The sequence below is a fragment of the Ammospiza nelsoni genome, chromosome 4 (genome assembly GCF_027579445.1).
Source record: "Ammospiza nelsoni isolate bAmmNel1 chromosome 4, bAmmNel1.pri, whole genome shotgun sequence".
Taxonomy (NCBI): Eukaryota; Metazoa; Chordata; class Aves; order Passeriformes; family Passerellidae; genus Ammospiza; species Ammospiza nelsoni.
Genome location: NC_080636.1, coordinates 4037509 through 4054655, shown reverse-complemented (window position 1 = coordinate 4054655; position 17147 = coordinate 4037509). Strand labels below are relative to the sequence as shown.

Below are 17147 nucleotides of genomic sequence, written 5' to 3'. Positions count from 1 at the left end.
TCCCCTCTCACTTCTGCCATCCCCTGCCCACACCTGACCTCTGCCATGGGGAAATCCATGCTAATAGAATTTTCTGCTTTTAGCAAAGACATCCTCACCTTCCTTTTGTGCTGCTGGGGCTGGGTAAGGAGGCCTTAATTCAGGATGGGGCTGAACTATTAATTAGTGAAGTTCTGTTAATTCCAGCAGAGATCTGTGCTAGGACTGTGTGAAGCTTCTTTAATAAAATAAGAGAGCAAGGTTCCCTAGTGTGATCACAAAGCCAGGATCATTACAAGGCTGCCAAATGAGCTTATGGTAATTATCAAGTGATATATTTGATAATTGTACAGAATTTTGCGTGACTTCTGCATTAATTAGTAACAGAAGCTGATACAGACATTCTTTCCTTTGTACCACTTTAGGTGGGGCAAGATATTTAAAATAAACAAGTTAGCTTGAAAGCCCTGCTGAAAAACCAAACTATTTTAATAAGATAAAAGGTTATTCTTATTTTTGCTTCATTTTTTTTCATGCAATTTATATAAATTCATAGGTTATTGGATTTTTAAAAATAGGAAGGAGGCTTGGATGCCATGGATTTTTCTGTCACTGGTATCAGAAGCCTTCCTTCCCCTTTGCTCTGTCCCAGTACAGCTGACTTTGTGAAACAGGAATTCTAATTTTGGAAGAGATTGCTTTTTTAGCCTGTTAACTTGTAATTTAATGTAATTTAAAGAAGCTGACACAAGGTGGGTAAAATGGCAATATTCCAGTTTTTATGAGTTGCTTTCTTCCTATGAGATCTCTGTATTACCCAGAACCCAACCTGTTGGTGCAGGGACTGGAATCCAGAAATTAATTTTCCAGGGGAACATCCTAGCCCCACATGGAGATTTCTCTCCTTGTTTCATCTGGATGCTGTTGATCAGAGGGTAGTAAGATGTTGCTTCTTTTTTTTTTTTTTTTTTATATTTCATGACAGTAGATTTTGTTTAAAATTTTAAAGCCTTTGCTTCAAGTTTACAAATCACAGAGCCAAACAAAGTCTCTAGCACTGTTTATGATCTTGTGTTCTCAAGCTAGCACTCTTCTGTGATTATATTTGAGTCTCACCTTTTGACATGATGGAAATTTATTTTTTAATGGTAGAAACAAAATAAATAAGAAAAAAAAAAGGGCAGCAAAACATTTATGAAGTGGGCTCAAACAGAATGCACCAGTATTTCTTTTTGACAAAGAGGATTGACTTTGGGGGTGCTGTATTCTAAATGTGGGTTATGAGAAGTGGTAGAAGAAATCTCCATCTTCTGTGGTAATTTGGATTTTCCTGTGGACTGTGTTAGTTGTGGGCTCAGCAGGTGAGAGCATTAGCAAAAGTTCCAGTGCTGGATCCTCTTCATCCCTAGGACCTGCACATGTTCATCTGCTCTACACAGAAGTTATAAACTGAGAAGATTTTGAGCACTTACACACAATTTAAGTGATTTTTATCTATTTCTGCGTATTAAGCAGCATAACAAAAAACAGTTATTTTATTTCAAAAAGGCCCTAAGGAAAATATTACTAAATATTTTGTCTCAATTTATAATTATTTCCACATTGGGAAGTTCTGATAAACTTTTCTTATGGTTTGGTGGCGAGTTAGAATTACTTGCATTTCTGTAGGTGTCCCGAGCTAGATGCCAATGACAATGATCAGCTATGAAAGGATCTTCAGGAAATTTCATGAGGAATATTTGTAAGGGAAAGCTAATAAAGAAAATATTATTTGTAGATATAAACAGTGGGAAAAAACCCCAAACCATATGATGGATGAATGTTGCATTCCAGTCGCCAAGCAGACTCCTTCCTGAAAGAAGACCCTGGATTACTTTTTTTTTTTCTCCCAATACATCCATGTATATGGTATTTTCAAGCCCTGATTATATATAGAGATGTAGGTACACATATTTATTCTTTCACAGTCTGTAGTTTTAGGATGTGATTTGGAAAAAAAAAAAAAACTGGCTGAAAGAAAATAAAGTAACGCAAAGAGCACGGTAAAAGGCTTTTTAGTCAAAACTGTACCACAGACCTTGTCACTCTTCTGGTAACAGGGATGAGAGGATAGTGAATTTTCATACTTGTTTTAGAATCTTTTGATTTTTAGTGAAATGTCTTTATTATTTACAAAGGCATTTATTTTCCTACAGCGAATTTGTGGCTTAGAACACTGGTACAACACTACAGGTGCCCTGGTTTGTATCCTGGTTAGGGAGAACTGCATCCCTGCTCATTTTTTTTGTGCATTTAACACCTGATGATACCAAATTCAATATTCCAGTTTTACACTGCAGCAGCCTGGTACTGCTGGAGTGATGCAGGATTCCCTCTTTGCCCAGCACTCAGCTGTGGGATGTACACACTGGGCTGTGATTTTAAGCTTTCTAATCAGTTTATTGACAGCCCAATAAAGAATTCCTTCAGGAGATTCTGCAAACATGGAAGCAGTTTCCCTCTGTTTAAATACTGGTAGGATCATTTCGCTGCCTGCTGTGGTTTTATAACAAAATATTGGGAATACAGTGAAACAGCACTAAGGCAAAGAGTTTTAACCTGTATAATCTTTGCAGGGGGAGCTCTTTGTACCTTTCATGTCTGGAAAATGGCCACAATGTTTTTGTCACCACTTGCATGTCACTGCCAGTACATTATCTCAAGGGACAATTGCTTTTTGAGTGGTTTCTGACCCTTGTGTGTTCAGATTCCATTTTATCAGTGTCTTCGTTTTTAAAAAATGAAAACAAGTAACAAAAACGATGCTTTGGCAGCACAGCCCTGCCATGCCCGGTTCTTATCTTTTTCTTTTTGCTGCTTGGCTTTGATTTGCTTAGCCCAGACTGAGGAGAGGTTAAAAGGAACACCCTCTTTTGGGGGACGTGCCGCTGGATTTTATACTTCCAATTTTATCTATTCAAAACATGTGGCCACTACATCCCTGCCAGGGCACAGAAAATAGTGTGAAGATTGAATTAGGTGTTCCTATAAATAGAGAATTGTTCAAACTGACAAAAGCTTGTTTTTCCTGCCCAAAGGTAACGACGCTGGTGAACACGAGCAATAAAGGACCGTCTGGCAAGAAGAAAGGGCGCTCGAAGAAAGCTCATGTTCTGGCTGCCTCAGTGGAGCAGGCCACTCAGAACTTCTTGGAAAAAGGAGACCAAATTGCTAAAGAGAGCCAGGATCTCAAGGAGGAGTTGGTTGCTGCTGTAGATGATGTTCGAAAACAAGGTATGTGGGAAAATGTGGATTTTTTTCTTCTTTTCTGCCAGGGTTGGGATTAAATGTGTGAGATGGTGTTTCTTGTTGGGACTCAGATCTTTATTAGTTCTTATCTATGTCACAGTCTCACAGAGTGTGAGTTCCACAGCACTTCATTAACAAGGTAAAAATGGAGCCCCATCTCTCTCTCTCTACAAGGTCTTTCAAGGATAAACTGTCCAATTAAGAAATGACACCTAAATTATTTTTACTTTTTTCCCAATAACCAACCACCCATGCCTGCAGTGTGGACTGTTTTATCCAATTTCACAAAACCACCTAAACCCATGGAGAAGAAGGTGAAGAAGAAGGTGAAGAAGTACCTAAAGAAGAAGGACCAGCCTCTGCCCTACAACCTCCATCTTGCTTTATATATATTGCTATATTCTAAAATCTTAAACTCTAAGTTTTCCACCATGTGATATCACACACTTCTATTCAAGCTCCACAATCCCAGTTCCATCATTCCATTTTGGAAGCTTCTCCACAGCCTCAGGTCAATGCAGTGTTCTCCTGGGGGTCAGTGCCTGTCACCACAGAAAGTCTGAAATTCTCAGCAACCAGGGTTCCAACAGGAAAAAATGCTTGGTGGGAGTAGATCTTTGCCCAGTGCCAAAGCTTACTGTTCCATTTTCAGCCTGGTTTTTATTCTGCTGTGTGATTGATGAAAATGATGTGATTTTTTTCACTTGGCTGAATCTGAGCAGTGGTTTAAAGCCTGTGGGTGCAAATGGAGCACTAGGATTATGGTACGTATATTTCTGAACAATCTAACAATTATCAACCAGATAAAAGAGCAGTATAGAAGTACTTGTGATTTCAAATATATAAAAAAATAGTATCAAAGCCTAAAAATACAAGTATAATAACAATATTAAGACAATTATTTTCTGGGTGTTGGTGATAAATGGATACTCACAAGGTCTGACAATTTTTTTTCGAAAGATAAAATGGGTATGAGGTGCTTCCAAATTTACCTGTGTGGTAGGGGAAAAATATGTTTTCAATATATGCCTATATATAGGCATATAACAAAATGTTTCAGTTTTATTGACTTTGTAATTATTTTTATTGCAGCAGAATTAAGTACCTTTCAGGTTTATTCCGTTGTAACTCCTACATCTAAAGACACCATCTGCCAGTATCATCAGCATTGGGTTTTAGAACAAGACTGAGAGATCTTCAACTGAGATTTTAAAATGAGTCTAAAGGATTTGGGTGTAAAATACTGATATTCAGTGAGTTACTACCCCAGAACTCATACTATGGTTTTTTTTTTTATCTTGCAAAAATTGGACTGAAGTGATCATAAGAGAATGCAGGGTTAAATTTTGTGTATATAAGCACTGATTAGTGAATATTCCAGTCTGTTCTCTCCTGAGGGTATTTTTTCCTCCTCTCCACTCTGTTTTCATGTTCTGTGTGGTTTGGGTTTTCTTAAACATTCAATTGTCAGTACATCAGAATAAGTTAAGTATTTGCTGTATGCTCTATGTACAATGATATTCCAGTATTCTAGTGGGGTTTTATTGGTTATTTTTTCTGCTGGGTGTTTGTTGTGATGGTTTTGGTTCGGTGGGGTTTTTTTAGATTTTTAATGCTGATGCTGACTGTTCTGGCATTAATTTTCATTTGTCAACTACTTTAGTTTCTGTTGCTTACATGACTTATTTTGTGTCATGTCAAGTTGTAGTTCAGCATCTTCAGTGGTGATATGAGTGCCCATGTGCTCTCTGAATTTATTAACATTTTCCTTTTGGTTTTTGATGCTGACTCAGCTTCTCCTCAGGAGCCTTCTCCTGAGTTAGAGACATCAAGCTAAACTTGCACACTCTTTATCTAGACTGAATTTCTGTCTTTTTACATGACAAAAAGACTTTTACTTCTCTTAACTTATATTTAGAAAAAACCAACCCAAACAACAATGAAGAAGCAGAGAGGAGGAAAAAGATCTTAAACAGAATTACACAGAATGACACACACATTCATCTCTTGTCAACACTCCAGGCTGGGAAAAAAGCCTGTCAGAAAAGTGGAGCAGCTTTTTTTGGGGCCTGTTCAACACGATCCCATAATGAGGAGAGCAGGAGACACCACACACCATTATTAGCACCCACAAGCCGTGTAAATGAGAGCAGCCCTGGTGTGATGTGAAATGATATGTTTAGCTGGGTGGCATAAAGAGCTGGATTAATGAACTGAGGCTGTGTTTTCCTGGCTGATTTCCTGGCAGGGTTCCAGCTGGGATAATTACATCGTCAACCTAAAAATGTCTGCGGCACTTACAGCTGGCTCTTGGTGTTCTCCTCATTTCCTGCCCTGCCTTGCTGGGTAGTGTTGTGTCCTACTGAAGGCAGCAATTCACTCCAGGGACGCCTGCTTTGCATTGATAGGTGTGGAAAAAATGCTCTGTATCAGTGCAAAATGCTTTGCAATGAATGAGAATGTCCATGGTGTTAAGATTCTCGTTCCTTCTGTAGTGTGGAAGGATAATTTCTTTTGGCTGTAGAAAACTTTGGTGATAAACTGGTTTGATTCATGAAACCTGTTCTAAAAACTCAAAGAGCAAAAACCAAAATGTAAGAACCTAAATGAGGGATGTGGGACTCCAGGGGCTCTCAAAAATGCAGTTTATTGTATCCAAGGTGTCACAGCAGTCCTGTGGGTGACAGAGCTGTGCCCACAGCTGTCAGCTCCAGCTGCAGGCAGGCCTGGAGACCCTGAGTTTAGGTTACAATGCATTATAGACTTTTCTTTTGGTTACATTGCATTATAGACTTTTCTTTTGGTTACAGTGCATTATATACTTTTCTTTTGGTTACAATGCATTATATACTTTTCTTTTGGTCACAATGCATTATAGACTTTTCTCTGCTGAGCATCTTCATACAGTAGAACCAATCTATACCTTAACTTTTATCTCTAGCCTATCATAACTACTGTAATTACCATATTCATGTCACTGTTCTCCAATCACTAAAAGTCAGTGCATTACAGTTTAAGCTAGAAGTTGTTTTTCAGTTTTCTTGCAGTGGAAAATTCTGAGACCTTTTTTCTACTTGCAACATTTGCTGCCTTGTTTCCTGTGCTCTCTTTCTGCTTGGCAAAAACATCTTCTTGTTTGGGGTGGGTTTATCCTTTGCTCTAAGCCATAAAAACCCCTTCTAACTAACACAGCCTTTGCCTCCTTGGTTATCCAGTGAGACTGGCTCAGCAATTCTTTTCTTCTGTATCAAAACTTGGTTCCATCTCTATTCCTTCATCAGACTCTACATTCAAAAATCTTTCTGCCAAGCACACATATCTGTGAGACTTTCTTGTCAAACTTTCATCCTTCCCAACACAAAAGAAATGATGCCTAAAGTTCATCCCTGTGTATCTCTGTATCCCATAATGATTCCATAATAGGAACACTTACACTTCAAAACCACCTAAGTGAGATGATCCAGTTGCTGGGCCATTAAATTCTTTGCTGTATGGGTGTTTATTCTGATACTGTCAGAGTTGTGTAAAAGATCTCCTGGATGAGGGACAAAGATAACCTGGGAAATGTGGAAGTTTATCATTCATGCCTTTTTATATTAAGGAATATAAATCAAGGAAAAGCAGACAGGTGTTGGAACCCGATGATCTGTAAGGTCCCTTCCAACCCAAACCATTCCATGATTCCATGACCATAAAGAGTGGAGCTACAAACCCTTGGAAGTGCAAAGAAGTGAAGATGAACTCACAGGAATTAAAATACAGCATATGTTGTAATTACATATGCATAGGTGTCTAAATGCAACTGGTCTTTTATTGGTCAGTAGTGAACAAGGAAATTCCCTGTGGAGGAGAAATTCAGGCCATGATTGACACAAAAATCTTTCACAAACTGCAGTTCCACTGGGCTCTGGTTTGATTTAATGTGTTAGGACACAGCCTGGGATGCTGCAGAAGCAACACAAGGAAATGGGCTGTACTCATGTAAATTTATTCTATCTGGTAAATGGCTTTGGCAATGTCTGTCTGTGGGTATGTGCTGGTGACTGCCTGATTTAATGTAATTTTCCTGGAAGTTTTCTGGCATGTAGCTGAAACTTGCATTAGAAACATGATTCAGTCCAGCTGCTGGTTGTTGTGTTTTAAATGTTTTTGCTTTTCAAGCATGGTAGATAAAATTTCACGCCATAATATGAAATTCATCAAGGGACAGAAAATACCTATTGATGTTTTTTGTGTTTGAAGACAGGGTAAAGTTGAGGTAGACTTAATTTTTTGTTCATGCAGATTTATGGACATTGTGAAAAAGAATGTGATCTGTGTACTCAGTGACTATCTTGGCATTATGGATGAACATCTCTGAGACATGAAAGTGACTTTAACTTTCTTGGCTTTTTTTTTTCTCTCTGACAGAACACACTAAAAGTCATACTTTTAGTGCTTTAATGCCTTTAACCATCTAGTTTTGAAATTTTTCTGAATGAAATTTTAAAACTAGAACTAAATTCAATGAAGGATGGTTTCTAGAGAAATCTAGATAATCTAGAATCTAGATAACCTGGTTTTTTAGACCAAAAACCCCCCCATATCTTTTAATTTAAACATATGCTCTCCCTATTCTTATTTATAACCTTTTCACTGAAGTATATGAGAACTTCTTTTTGCTTACAGCAGTTAGCATGTACTAGTTCTTGATACAGGAAAAAGTATCTGTGGAAAGAAATTACTGAAAACCAGGTTTTTTTAGACAAACTTGAATTCTTCTATTCATCCTGAAAGGTCAAGTGGGGAATGTGGGCAGTCCTGCTTGATGGGAGAATGAATCTTGTCTGCACTTCTGAAAGAACCTGTGTGTACAATAAACATATTCTCTTTTTTCCAATAATACCTGTCATGAGGTGCCCTGCAAGTTGCTTTTTGTCTGGCTGGTGGCTCATGCCTGGGCTGAAAGCTTTTAGCACAAAGATTTGAAGTTTTCTATTCAGCAAATCCCTGGAGCTGTGGCCTGAAAACTCTTACCTTGTTAATAAAAATTTTTTCTTTTCTATTTTGAATTGCTTGTTATGTAGGGAAGTGACTTCAATTGTTATTCATGTTTGCAATGTTCCTCTTGAGATATCTGGGCCCCTAAGTACCATTCCATGCTAATGCTGGCTCTTTCAGACTCTTTTCCATCCATTAATTATCTTTCAGCTCTCTGAGAATTGAGCTGCAGAAAGACATCAAAATTCCTACTCTGAAATGATTTAAAACACTTATGAGGAAAAAGCAGATGTTGTAGAGCATCTCCAAGAGTTGCTATGCAGGAAAGTAGGGTCAGGGGTTCCCAAAACCAGGAGTGAGGCTGCTGCAGCTCTGTGACCCCAACTTGAAGCAGGAACGAGACTGATGCTGTATTTCCAGTACATGCACACAAGCATGTCGCCACATTTCTCTTCACAGAGGAAATCAAGGCACAATTCTTCCCAAGAATATTTTTGGGTTTCCCATTCTCTGAACCTCAGAGAAAGAAAAAACAATTCTTATCTCATTTACTGCTTCTGTGTTTGTTCATAAGTGGAATGCATTGTGGAAGATTGTTCACCTGAAGGGAAACGATGATTGGATTCTGGTGTGTTTTGATTCACTGACCAATGGAATCCAGGTGTGTGTTGGGACTGTGGGCTGACAGTCACGAGATGTTGTGCAGTGGAATGCTTGGCAGATTCAGTTTAGATGTAATGTAGTGTAATGTAATATGGAATAATTTAGATGTAATGTAGTATAGAATAATATAGTATAATAAAGTAATTAATTACCCTTCTGATAAGATGGAGTTCTCCTCATCATTCCTTTCCTTTGTCGGGGGCAAAAATATCCACTATACAAGCACACACACACAGCTGATGTATATAATACATATATAATATACATGTATATACTTTATATTTATGGCTGACCACACATCAGCCTCTCAACACTCACTGTTCTATGATTCTGTGAGACACTGGAACTGTCTGCCCAAAGAGGTCGTGCTTTGTAGGGGGATTGAACATGAGTAAATAAAGGTAGTAGAGAAAGTAATCTTACCCCCTAAAGAGTTGCAGCTGAGCCAATTATTAAGGATCAGGAGCAGGCATGATTTTAACAAGCCACAGCTGTAGCCAATCATAAAAGTGTTATAAAAGAGTGGGTTGGTTGGTTGAGGGGAACTGGAGTCAGTGGCTGCTGTGAGGACAAGGGAGAGTCAGTGCCTGGAGGAGCTGCCTACAAGAAACATCAAGGGGGTACAAAACTCCAGCAATATGGAACCCTTGTAATGTAATAACAATGGAACTCTTGTGTTATATATGACAACAGTGCTCACTGCATCACTGGAAATATTCAAGGTCAGGTTGGATGGGGCTGTGAACAACCTTGTGTAGTTAAGATGACCTTGCTCATTGCAAGGGGTGGACTAGGTAACCTTCAAAATCCCTTCTAACTCAAACTATTTTATATTTCTGTGAAACAAACCCAACAGCACTAATGTCTTGTCCTCCTCCATTCTGTTCGTGATCAGGATTGATCTTTAAGAAGAAAACTAAAAGCGAAGAAAAAATGAAACACATACAGGGCATGGCAGGGGGGTTGGAACTAGACAGTCTTTTAAGGTCCCTTCCAACCCAAACCATTCCATCATTTTATGACTTTCTGTACACATTGGATTTAAGCTTTTGGGGAGAACTGCTGATGATACTAGTTCTTGGTAAAGCCAGCTGGCTGTCCAAGGATCTTCACTTCTTCTGTGTTCTCTGCACTATTTCCAAAAGATTTATTTCTGTTTAGTCTTGGCTGGAGTTCTTCTGATATTCATTTCACTTTTCAGTGTTTTGTTTAAGCTCATGCTAGTTTAAATTTATTAAAGTGACTTTCATCTCTTGGGTATGTTTGTTATAAAGGGTAGTTGGTTTTGATATATTGCCTGAACGTGACAGATTTTGCAAAAGCAGTGATATAAGTTTGAAAAGTAATATAAATTAATGCATTTGGCAATTTTCTTATACTATATTTATTTACATTGTCTTTCTAGAAGATTTTATACTATTGTGGCTTTATATCAGGATGAAATCAGAATAAAATTTCTTTAACATGCCAACTTCTGACAGTTGTCAAAAATAAAATTATGCTCAGAAACTAAAAGATAGGGAAGTAGTGTTTCCTCCAGAAATATTTCATTTGAGTATTAAAATCAAATCTTAAAATTACTGCTTGTTCTTTTAGAATAAATATTTCTGTTAGTAAAGGTTTTATTTGAGAAAGTATTACAGAAATTCAGCACAGTTAAAAGAAAAAAAAATCACTATCAAGGGACTATAACTAGGCCATGTTTTGCAGTAAATATTTAACTCCACCACCCATCAGTATGCATGAAATTTCAGGATTCAGGTCAAATTTGGAGAATAGCTTCACTAGGATTTAAATTAAGAAAATTATTACAAGAAAAAAGATCTTACAAACTGGGATGGGTACCATGGGCTGTTATCTTGCCTTGTTCTGTCTTCCAGCAGTAATTCCCAAACTGGATAGGCTTAATCCACACTGAGTAATCCTCAGCAGCATTTAATGTACAGCCTTTTCAATTAAGTTTTGAGATAACCATGAGCAATGTTCTGCAAGGAGATTTCCTCCATGCATGAAATTTGTATTTGTGTCCCCTCTGTAATTCAATGTGGAGATTGGAGCTGAAGTCCCTGACCCCTCAGAATGGTTCTGTGAAGCTGCAAAGCACCACAGGGTGAGCATCTCGACCTCTCTCTTTGAAGCTGTTCTGATCTATGTGTTACTGAAACTTCCTCTGAGTCCCAGCTGAGTGCTGGAAATGAAATCACTGTTGATTCATTAGGCAGAAATTCTGAGCTGGAATTTTTTTTTCTTCAGCATAAAAAAAAAGAAAAAAAAGGAGGAAATAAAAAAGGAGGAAATAAAAAAGGAAAGGTTTGAGTCATCTTTGAATGGGAAAATCAGTTATTTTAGTCTGTCAGATCAAAAGTATTTGGAAGGAAATTCCTTTTTGCCTGGCACAGGTGTGATCTCAGATGACTGTGTAGGCCAGTGATGGAAGTTTTGAGCTGGGCAAAGGAACTGAGAGTTTCACCAGCTGTCTGATGAAGGATAGGGAAACTGGTGGGAGATCAGGATGGTATAGAGGCTTTGTCTGGGATGTTTAAATTGGGAAGTGGCATACTGAAGGGAGAACGAGTCTAGGAGATGAGCTTAAGATTTGGTCATTGCTTTATGCTTCTGTCACTGAACAGCGAATTTTCAGTCTTTCAAAAACTAGCTGGAAAATTGCAAGAACAGCTTTGTGGTGATTACACATGCACATACAAAATAAAGAATTGCTAACAAACTTTTACAATAAAATTTCATTCTGTGGAGTAAATTGTGCAATGGAATTCAGTTTTTAAAAGTGATGTTTTCTGTGTTTAGAATGTAACTGTAAATACTGCTGTAATTCATCTAACGTGGGAGGAGGATCTTGAGTTTGGATCCATGCTACCCGGATTATTTCTGCTCAGTTAAAAGGGGGAATGAAATTAAACTGAACGAGGACATGTTTAGATTAGAAATGAGGAGAAAATCCTCCCTGTGAGGGTGGTGAGGCCCTGGCACAGGTTGCCTAGAGAAGCTGTGGGAGCAGAAGTCCTTCCTTTCATGGCAGCTTTTGTGAAGGCAGAAGCTTCTCTTTAGAGGTTCTTGTTTATGGTTTGCAACTGCAGCCACTGGTGAAGATGCATTTCACAATTAGAAACTGTTTAGAGGTGAATTTTACAAACTCTTGGGGCAGCAAGACAAGCCAGCAAGGTCCTGTGTGGGACCTCTGGACCTGAAAGAAGCAGAGAACAGAATGATCAAAACGATTCTTATCTCATTTGGTGTGCCTGTGTTGTGCCAAAATAGAATGCAATATGGAGATTGTTTACCCAGAGTGATGGTGTTTTGTTTCCTTGGCCTATGAGGGTCAAGTGTGTGTGTGTCAGGACTGTCGACTGATAGTCAGGAGATTCTGTCCACTGGAGTGCAGTTAAGTGCTTAGCAGATTCAGTTTAGATTTAATGTAATATAGTGTAATATAATATAGAAAAATATAGTATAATGAAGTAATTAATTAGCCTTCTGATAAGATGGAGTCCTCCTCATAATTTCTCTCCCCCTCGCTGGGGTTGCACTGTATTTACTGTAGTCCTGAGGGGAGGCTGCCATGTGCCTGTACAGACAGAGAACTCCTCTCATCCCCTCACGCCACAGCGGCCATGGCAGAGCCGGTAAAAATGGCGGGAACCAGCAGCGAGAGAAAAACAGACCCCCCGTGAGCTGGAAAATTTTTATCTGCCTCTAAAATTACTCTTGGGCTCCTGCCTTTTTGGTATAGGTTGCTGCCATCTTGTCTCTTTGTTCCTGGGGCCCGCAGTCACCCTTTTGGAAGGGACGGGTGTGGCGCCATTTTCCCTTTGTCCCTCAGGCACACGGCCGCCTCAGGCAGGCGCCGTTTTGGGAAGGCCCATTCCAACATTTTGGGTCTCTCTTTGTGTCTCTGAGGTTTGTGAGATTGGGTAGTTTTGTATCTAGCAGTTATTTACTAGTTATTTACAGTTGTTTTTTGTCTGTTGCTGCTCCATTTGTCAGTACACAGTTATTTTTTCACTTATATTTACTCATAATCTTTCCTTACTGGTGGCAAGGGATTAGTTGGAATTAAGCGGAGGTGGCTTCTTTTGGAGCGTCCAACTTTATAAATGGTCTTAAACCAAGACACTGCCCTATCTCTGGAAGCGTTCAAGGCCAAGCTGGATGGAGCTTGGAGCAACCTGGTCTAGTGGAAGGTGCCCCTGTCCATGGCAGGGGATGGAAAGATGAGCTGTAAGGTCTCTTCCAACCCAAATTATTCCATGATTCTGTGTTTACCCAGTGGCATTTAATGAGAAAGATACGAGCAGTCCTTGGGGCACTAAGGGTCTTCCTTTCCCCCCTGCTCAATCCTCCTATTTGCCTACAGTACATTTTGTTCTGTGTTCTTTATTTTTTGACTGCATTTTCCATGGCAGTCATCCAACTTCAAAAGTTGTATAAAAGCTTCTTTCTCCCATACAGATTAGGCTTTAATTTTGGATATGGTTTCAGAAAGCAGTATTCAATAAGAGAAGTATTAAAAATGACAGCTTGAAAATTTGAAATATACTTTCTAATATCTGAGTCCTAAAAGATGCTTAGTCAGTATATAAAAGGCTTTAATTTATTGCCTTTCCATTTACCATTTTGAACACGTCTTTTTCTGAAGTACATTTTTCACGTACTACAAAGGCCAGTAATACTTTACAGAGTGAGGGAATATAAAATGTTATAATCAAATAACAGGCTCTGATTTCCTCTGAGAAGTGTCAAATTATAGCATTCTGATCTCCAGCTATCTTGTTCTTTCTGTTTTAATCCCTTTATCAGAGACAAATTCTCTTTAGATCTTTGAGATATTTCAGCTGCTGTTTATATATGAACATGGGAAAAGGAGCCTGTTCTGTATAGCTGATGGAATTTAGAATTATTTTCATATCTACTAAAAATAAAATTGTAGGCTCTCCACTGATTTTGATTTTGGATGTTTGCAAATTTCATTCAGCTATAATTGTTTCAATTTACTTTGAGATCTGTGCTCTTTTTTTTGGTGTTTTAGTTGTAGATAAGTCACTTGTTAAGCTCTGTTCATACTATGTGATTTCTACAGTATGTGATGAAATATGTTTTTTCTTCAGAAAATGTCACCTCTATTTCCTTTCACCTGTTTGTGGTGGACTTTATGGTTTTAAATCTCTCCTTATTTTATTTATTCAACACTTACCTGTCTGAACAGAGAATTTGGGTGGGACTTGGGCAAAAAAGGAGTGTCAGTGACTTTTGTGAAAAGGGACAAGGGATGGGCAGCTCAGGAAAGCTACAGGGACATTTGGAGGTCATTCAGGGAGAATATGGCAATGACCAAAGCCCAGCTAGAACTGAAACCTGGCTGCTGCCATTGAAAACCAATAAAGAAGGATTCTACAAACTCATTAACAACAGGGGTAGAACCACTTTTGGAGGCTTCATTCTTTCATTCTGTTCCCATCTCTGCCCTTCAGCTCAGAGTGCTGGGTACCTGAAGGACAGCTCCTCTTACTGTGGGAGACTGAGGCAAAGAAGGAATTCAGTACCTCAGCATTTTCCTCATCCTTTGTGACTGAGTTTTGCTCTGCATCCAGTAATGGATGGACATCATGGAATCATGGAATGGTTTGGGATGAAAGGGACCTTAAAGCTCATTTAGTTCCAACTCTCTGCCGTGGCAGGGACACTGTCCACTAGCCCAGATTGCTCAGAGCCCTCTCCAGCCTTGAATCCCCTCAGCCTCCCTTCTGCCATGCCCGGGTATTTATAAAGGACAGTCCTAACACTCAACCATCTTTTTTTTTTCTATTACCTATACAGGCTCAGGCTGGTGATCCTTTCTTTCTGTTCTCATTACAAACCTAATGATAATCATGTCTTGTTTATGTGCATTTTCCTGTGCACAACAGCAATCTGCCTTTCTGGGTGTTGATGGAGGGCTAAAGATTAGTTTTGTGTTTTGATCTCTGCCCTGGAATGTAAATTCACACCATGAGGCTCAGTTATCTCATTATCTCTGCACAGAAGCTCTTGCAGTTTTTAAACATTCAGGCAATGAGTATAGTTATATAAAGGAGCTCTTGTATTAACACATAGGTGTCACTGCATGTATGTGAATTCCCATTGAACTGGCAGTAAATTCTTAGCTTACTAAAATGTTGCCAAGTCAAAATTGGTTTTTTTAGTCATCAAAAATTAATTTTTAAACATAGTTCTCAATTTTGGAAAGTAATCTTTATGTAAGCTGAGGCTTTGAGCATGATTTTAGAATCTTTGGTTTTATGGCAAGAAAAATAACTGCATCAAATCTCAAATATAGGTTATTATAAACAGTGTGTGCAGATTATGTGAACTAATAGAAGAACTGAAATAATTTTTTAAAATGTTTTTGTACTTTCAGTCTGTTTCTCTGTGTAAACCTGCAGATGCTCTCTGTATTTTATGTTGTCTTTTTTTATCATCTTTTTCTTACTGTAAGTCTATACTGTAGATTTTCCCTGTGCTGATGACTCTCCCATGTCTGCTTTTCTCATTTCTCATCCTCTCTCCTACAGGAGTATCTTTCTAAATTTTTGTATTTAAATTTTTCCTGTTATTTTTCTTTCTTGGCTGCAAACCCCTCAGCTGTCCAGCATTAACATGCCTGTCCTCCTAATTCCAGCTGGGGTTGTGGGAAGGTTTTTTTACTTTTAGCCATGTTTGTTCCCTAGATTAAGCACTGTTCCCTCTTTCTCTTACTGCTTCAAGACATTCAGGTGGGATCTAGTGTAAGGAAAAGCATGAATTAGCAGAAACACAAAAATGACCATCAAAGCTAACAGGGAGCTGATAATCCACCAGACTGATCAGTCTCATCATCACTCCTTCCCCCTCCTCACGGTGCTTCCCATGTGCTGACATTATCAACTTGCTGCTCCCTCTTTTTCGCAGATCACTGGGATTTTTTGATAAATTTTGGTATGAAAACACATCTTGCTGGAAAATATCAACCCTTTGAACTGAAGCTTATCTCAAAAAATATCAATTTCAAATAAACTCTTTATTGGGTATTTTCTTTTCATGTGATGATAGAGAGTGATGGAACTGATTCTAATTATGATTTTGAACTTGGTTCACGGTGCCTTGGGCACAGATAGAATTTGCCCTTGAACTTGCTTTCCTCTACAGTATTTGTGAGCCTCTTCAGGGCCCAGAATGAAAATAATATCCAGAATGGTTGAATCTGTGTGCCTAATGCTGAATGTTGTTTTCTTGATGTGCCTCCTTTTCCATGAATTTTGAGTGCTTTTCAAGTGTTGTTCTCTTCTATACCTGATATGTTAAATTTATTAATGACAATTCTATTTAAATTAATACATTGTTTTGCAGAAACCCATTAAATTATTAAACTCAAGATGTTAATCACTAGGACTTAAAGATTTTTCTTTGTCAGTTCCATTCATTTTAGTCCTTTTTTACAATAATGATTTTAATAAATGTACCATGCACAGTTCACCAGAAAGACAGCAACTTTTCCTAACATTTTCCACTGCAGTTTCTTGTTTAGGTGATGAACTATTCTCCTTATTTTGAATGTGCTTCTTGATGCAACCTTGCAGCATTTGGATAAAGAAGAAGATACTTATTTTAAATTAGAGATTTCAAATTTTTAGTATGAACATAGAAGTTGTGGGAAAATTGGTAGCTGAACTACTTGCTGATAGGACAAGGGAGAAGATATTTCAACTTAAGAGTTGAAATATGGGATATTGGGAGAAATTGTTCTCTCTCATGGTGAGGAGGCCCTGCACAGGTTGCCCAGAGAAGCTGTGGCTGCCCCTGGATCCCTGGAAGTGCCCAAGGAGAAGTTAAGATGGGGCCTGGAGCACCCTGGGATAGGGGAAGGTGTCCCTGCCCATGGCAGGGGATGGAACAAGATGGGCTTTATGGTCCCTTCCATCCCAAACCTCTCTGTTATTGGAAAAAAGGCTCCCAATATTACCAGTTAGATTGTGCCTGGGCCAGTCTGACCCTTGCTGCTGGGCCAAAGGCAGCAACTGCGGTGTATCACCCCAGAGATACCTTGGCCTGCTGGTGGTCGCAGCCGGGCACTGAACAAGTCCAGGCTTGTTGGAACCCCGTTTACCTCAGGAGGAATAGCTTCAGGCGATGGTGAAGAGAAAAAGGAGAGGATTCTGCTGGAGGGTTTAATGTCCAGAGGTTTATTCCATGGTTTCAGAGGTCTG

The 17147-nt window shown here is 38.8% G+C and overlaps 1 protein-coding gene across 3 annotated transcripts in view; it reads left to right on the top strand.

Moving 5' to 3' along the window:
- The window catches only part of CTNNA2 (catenin alpha 2), a 484474-nt gene that overhangs the window by 97186 nt on the left and 370141 nt on the right, over positions 1-17147 (top strand). For all 3 annotated transcript variants that reach the window (XM_059470196.1, XM_059470201.1, XM_059470200.1), the window contains exon 3: positions 3057-3252. In XM_059470196.1, coding sequence (XP_059326179.1) covers positions 3057-3252 — 196 coding nt within the window. The remainder of the gene's footprint in view (positions 1-3056; positions 3253-17147) is intronic.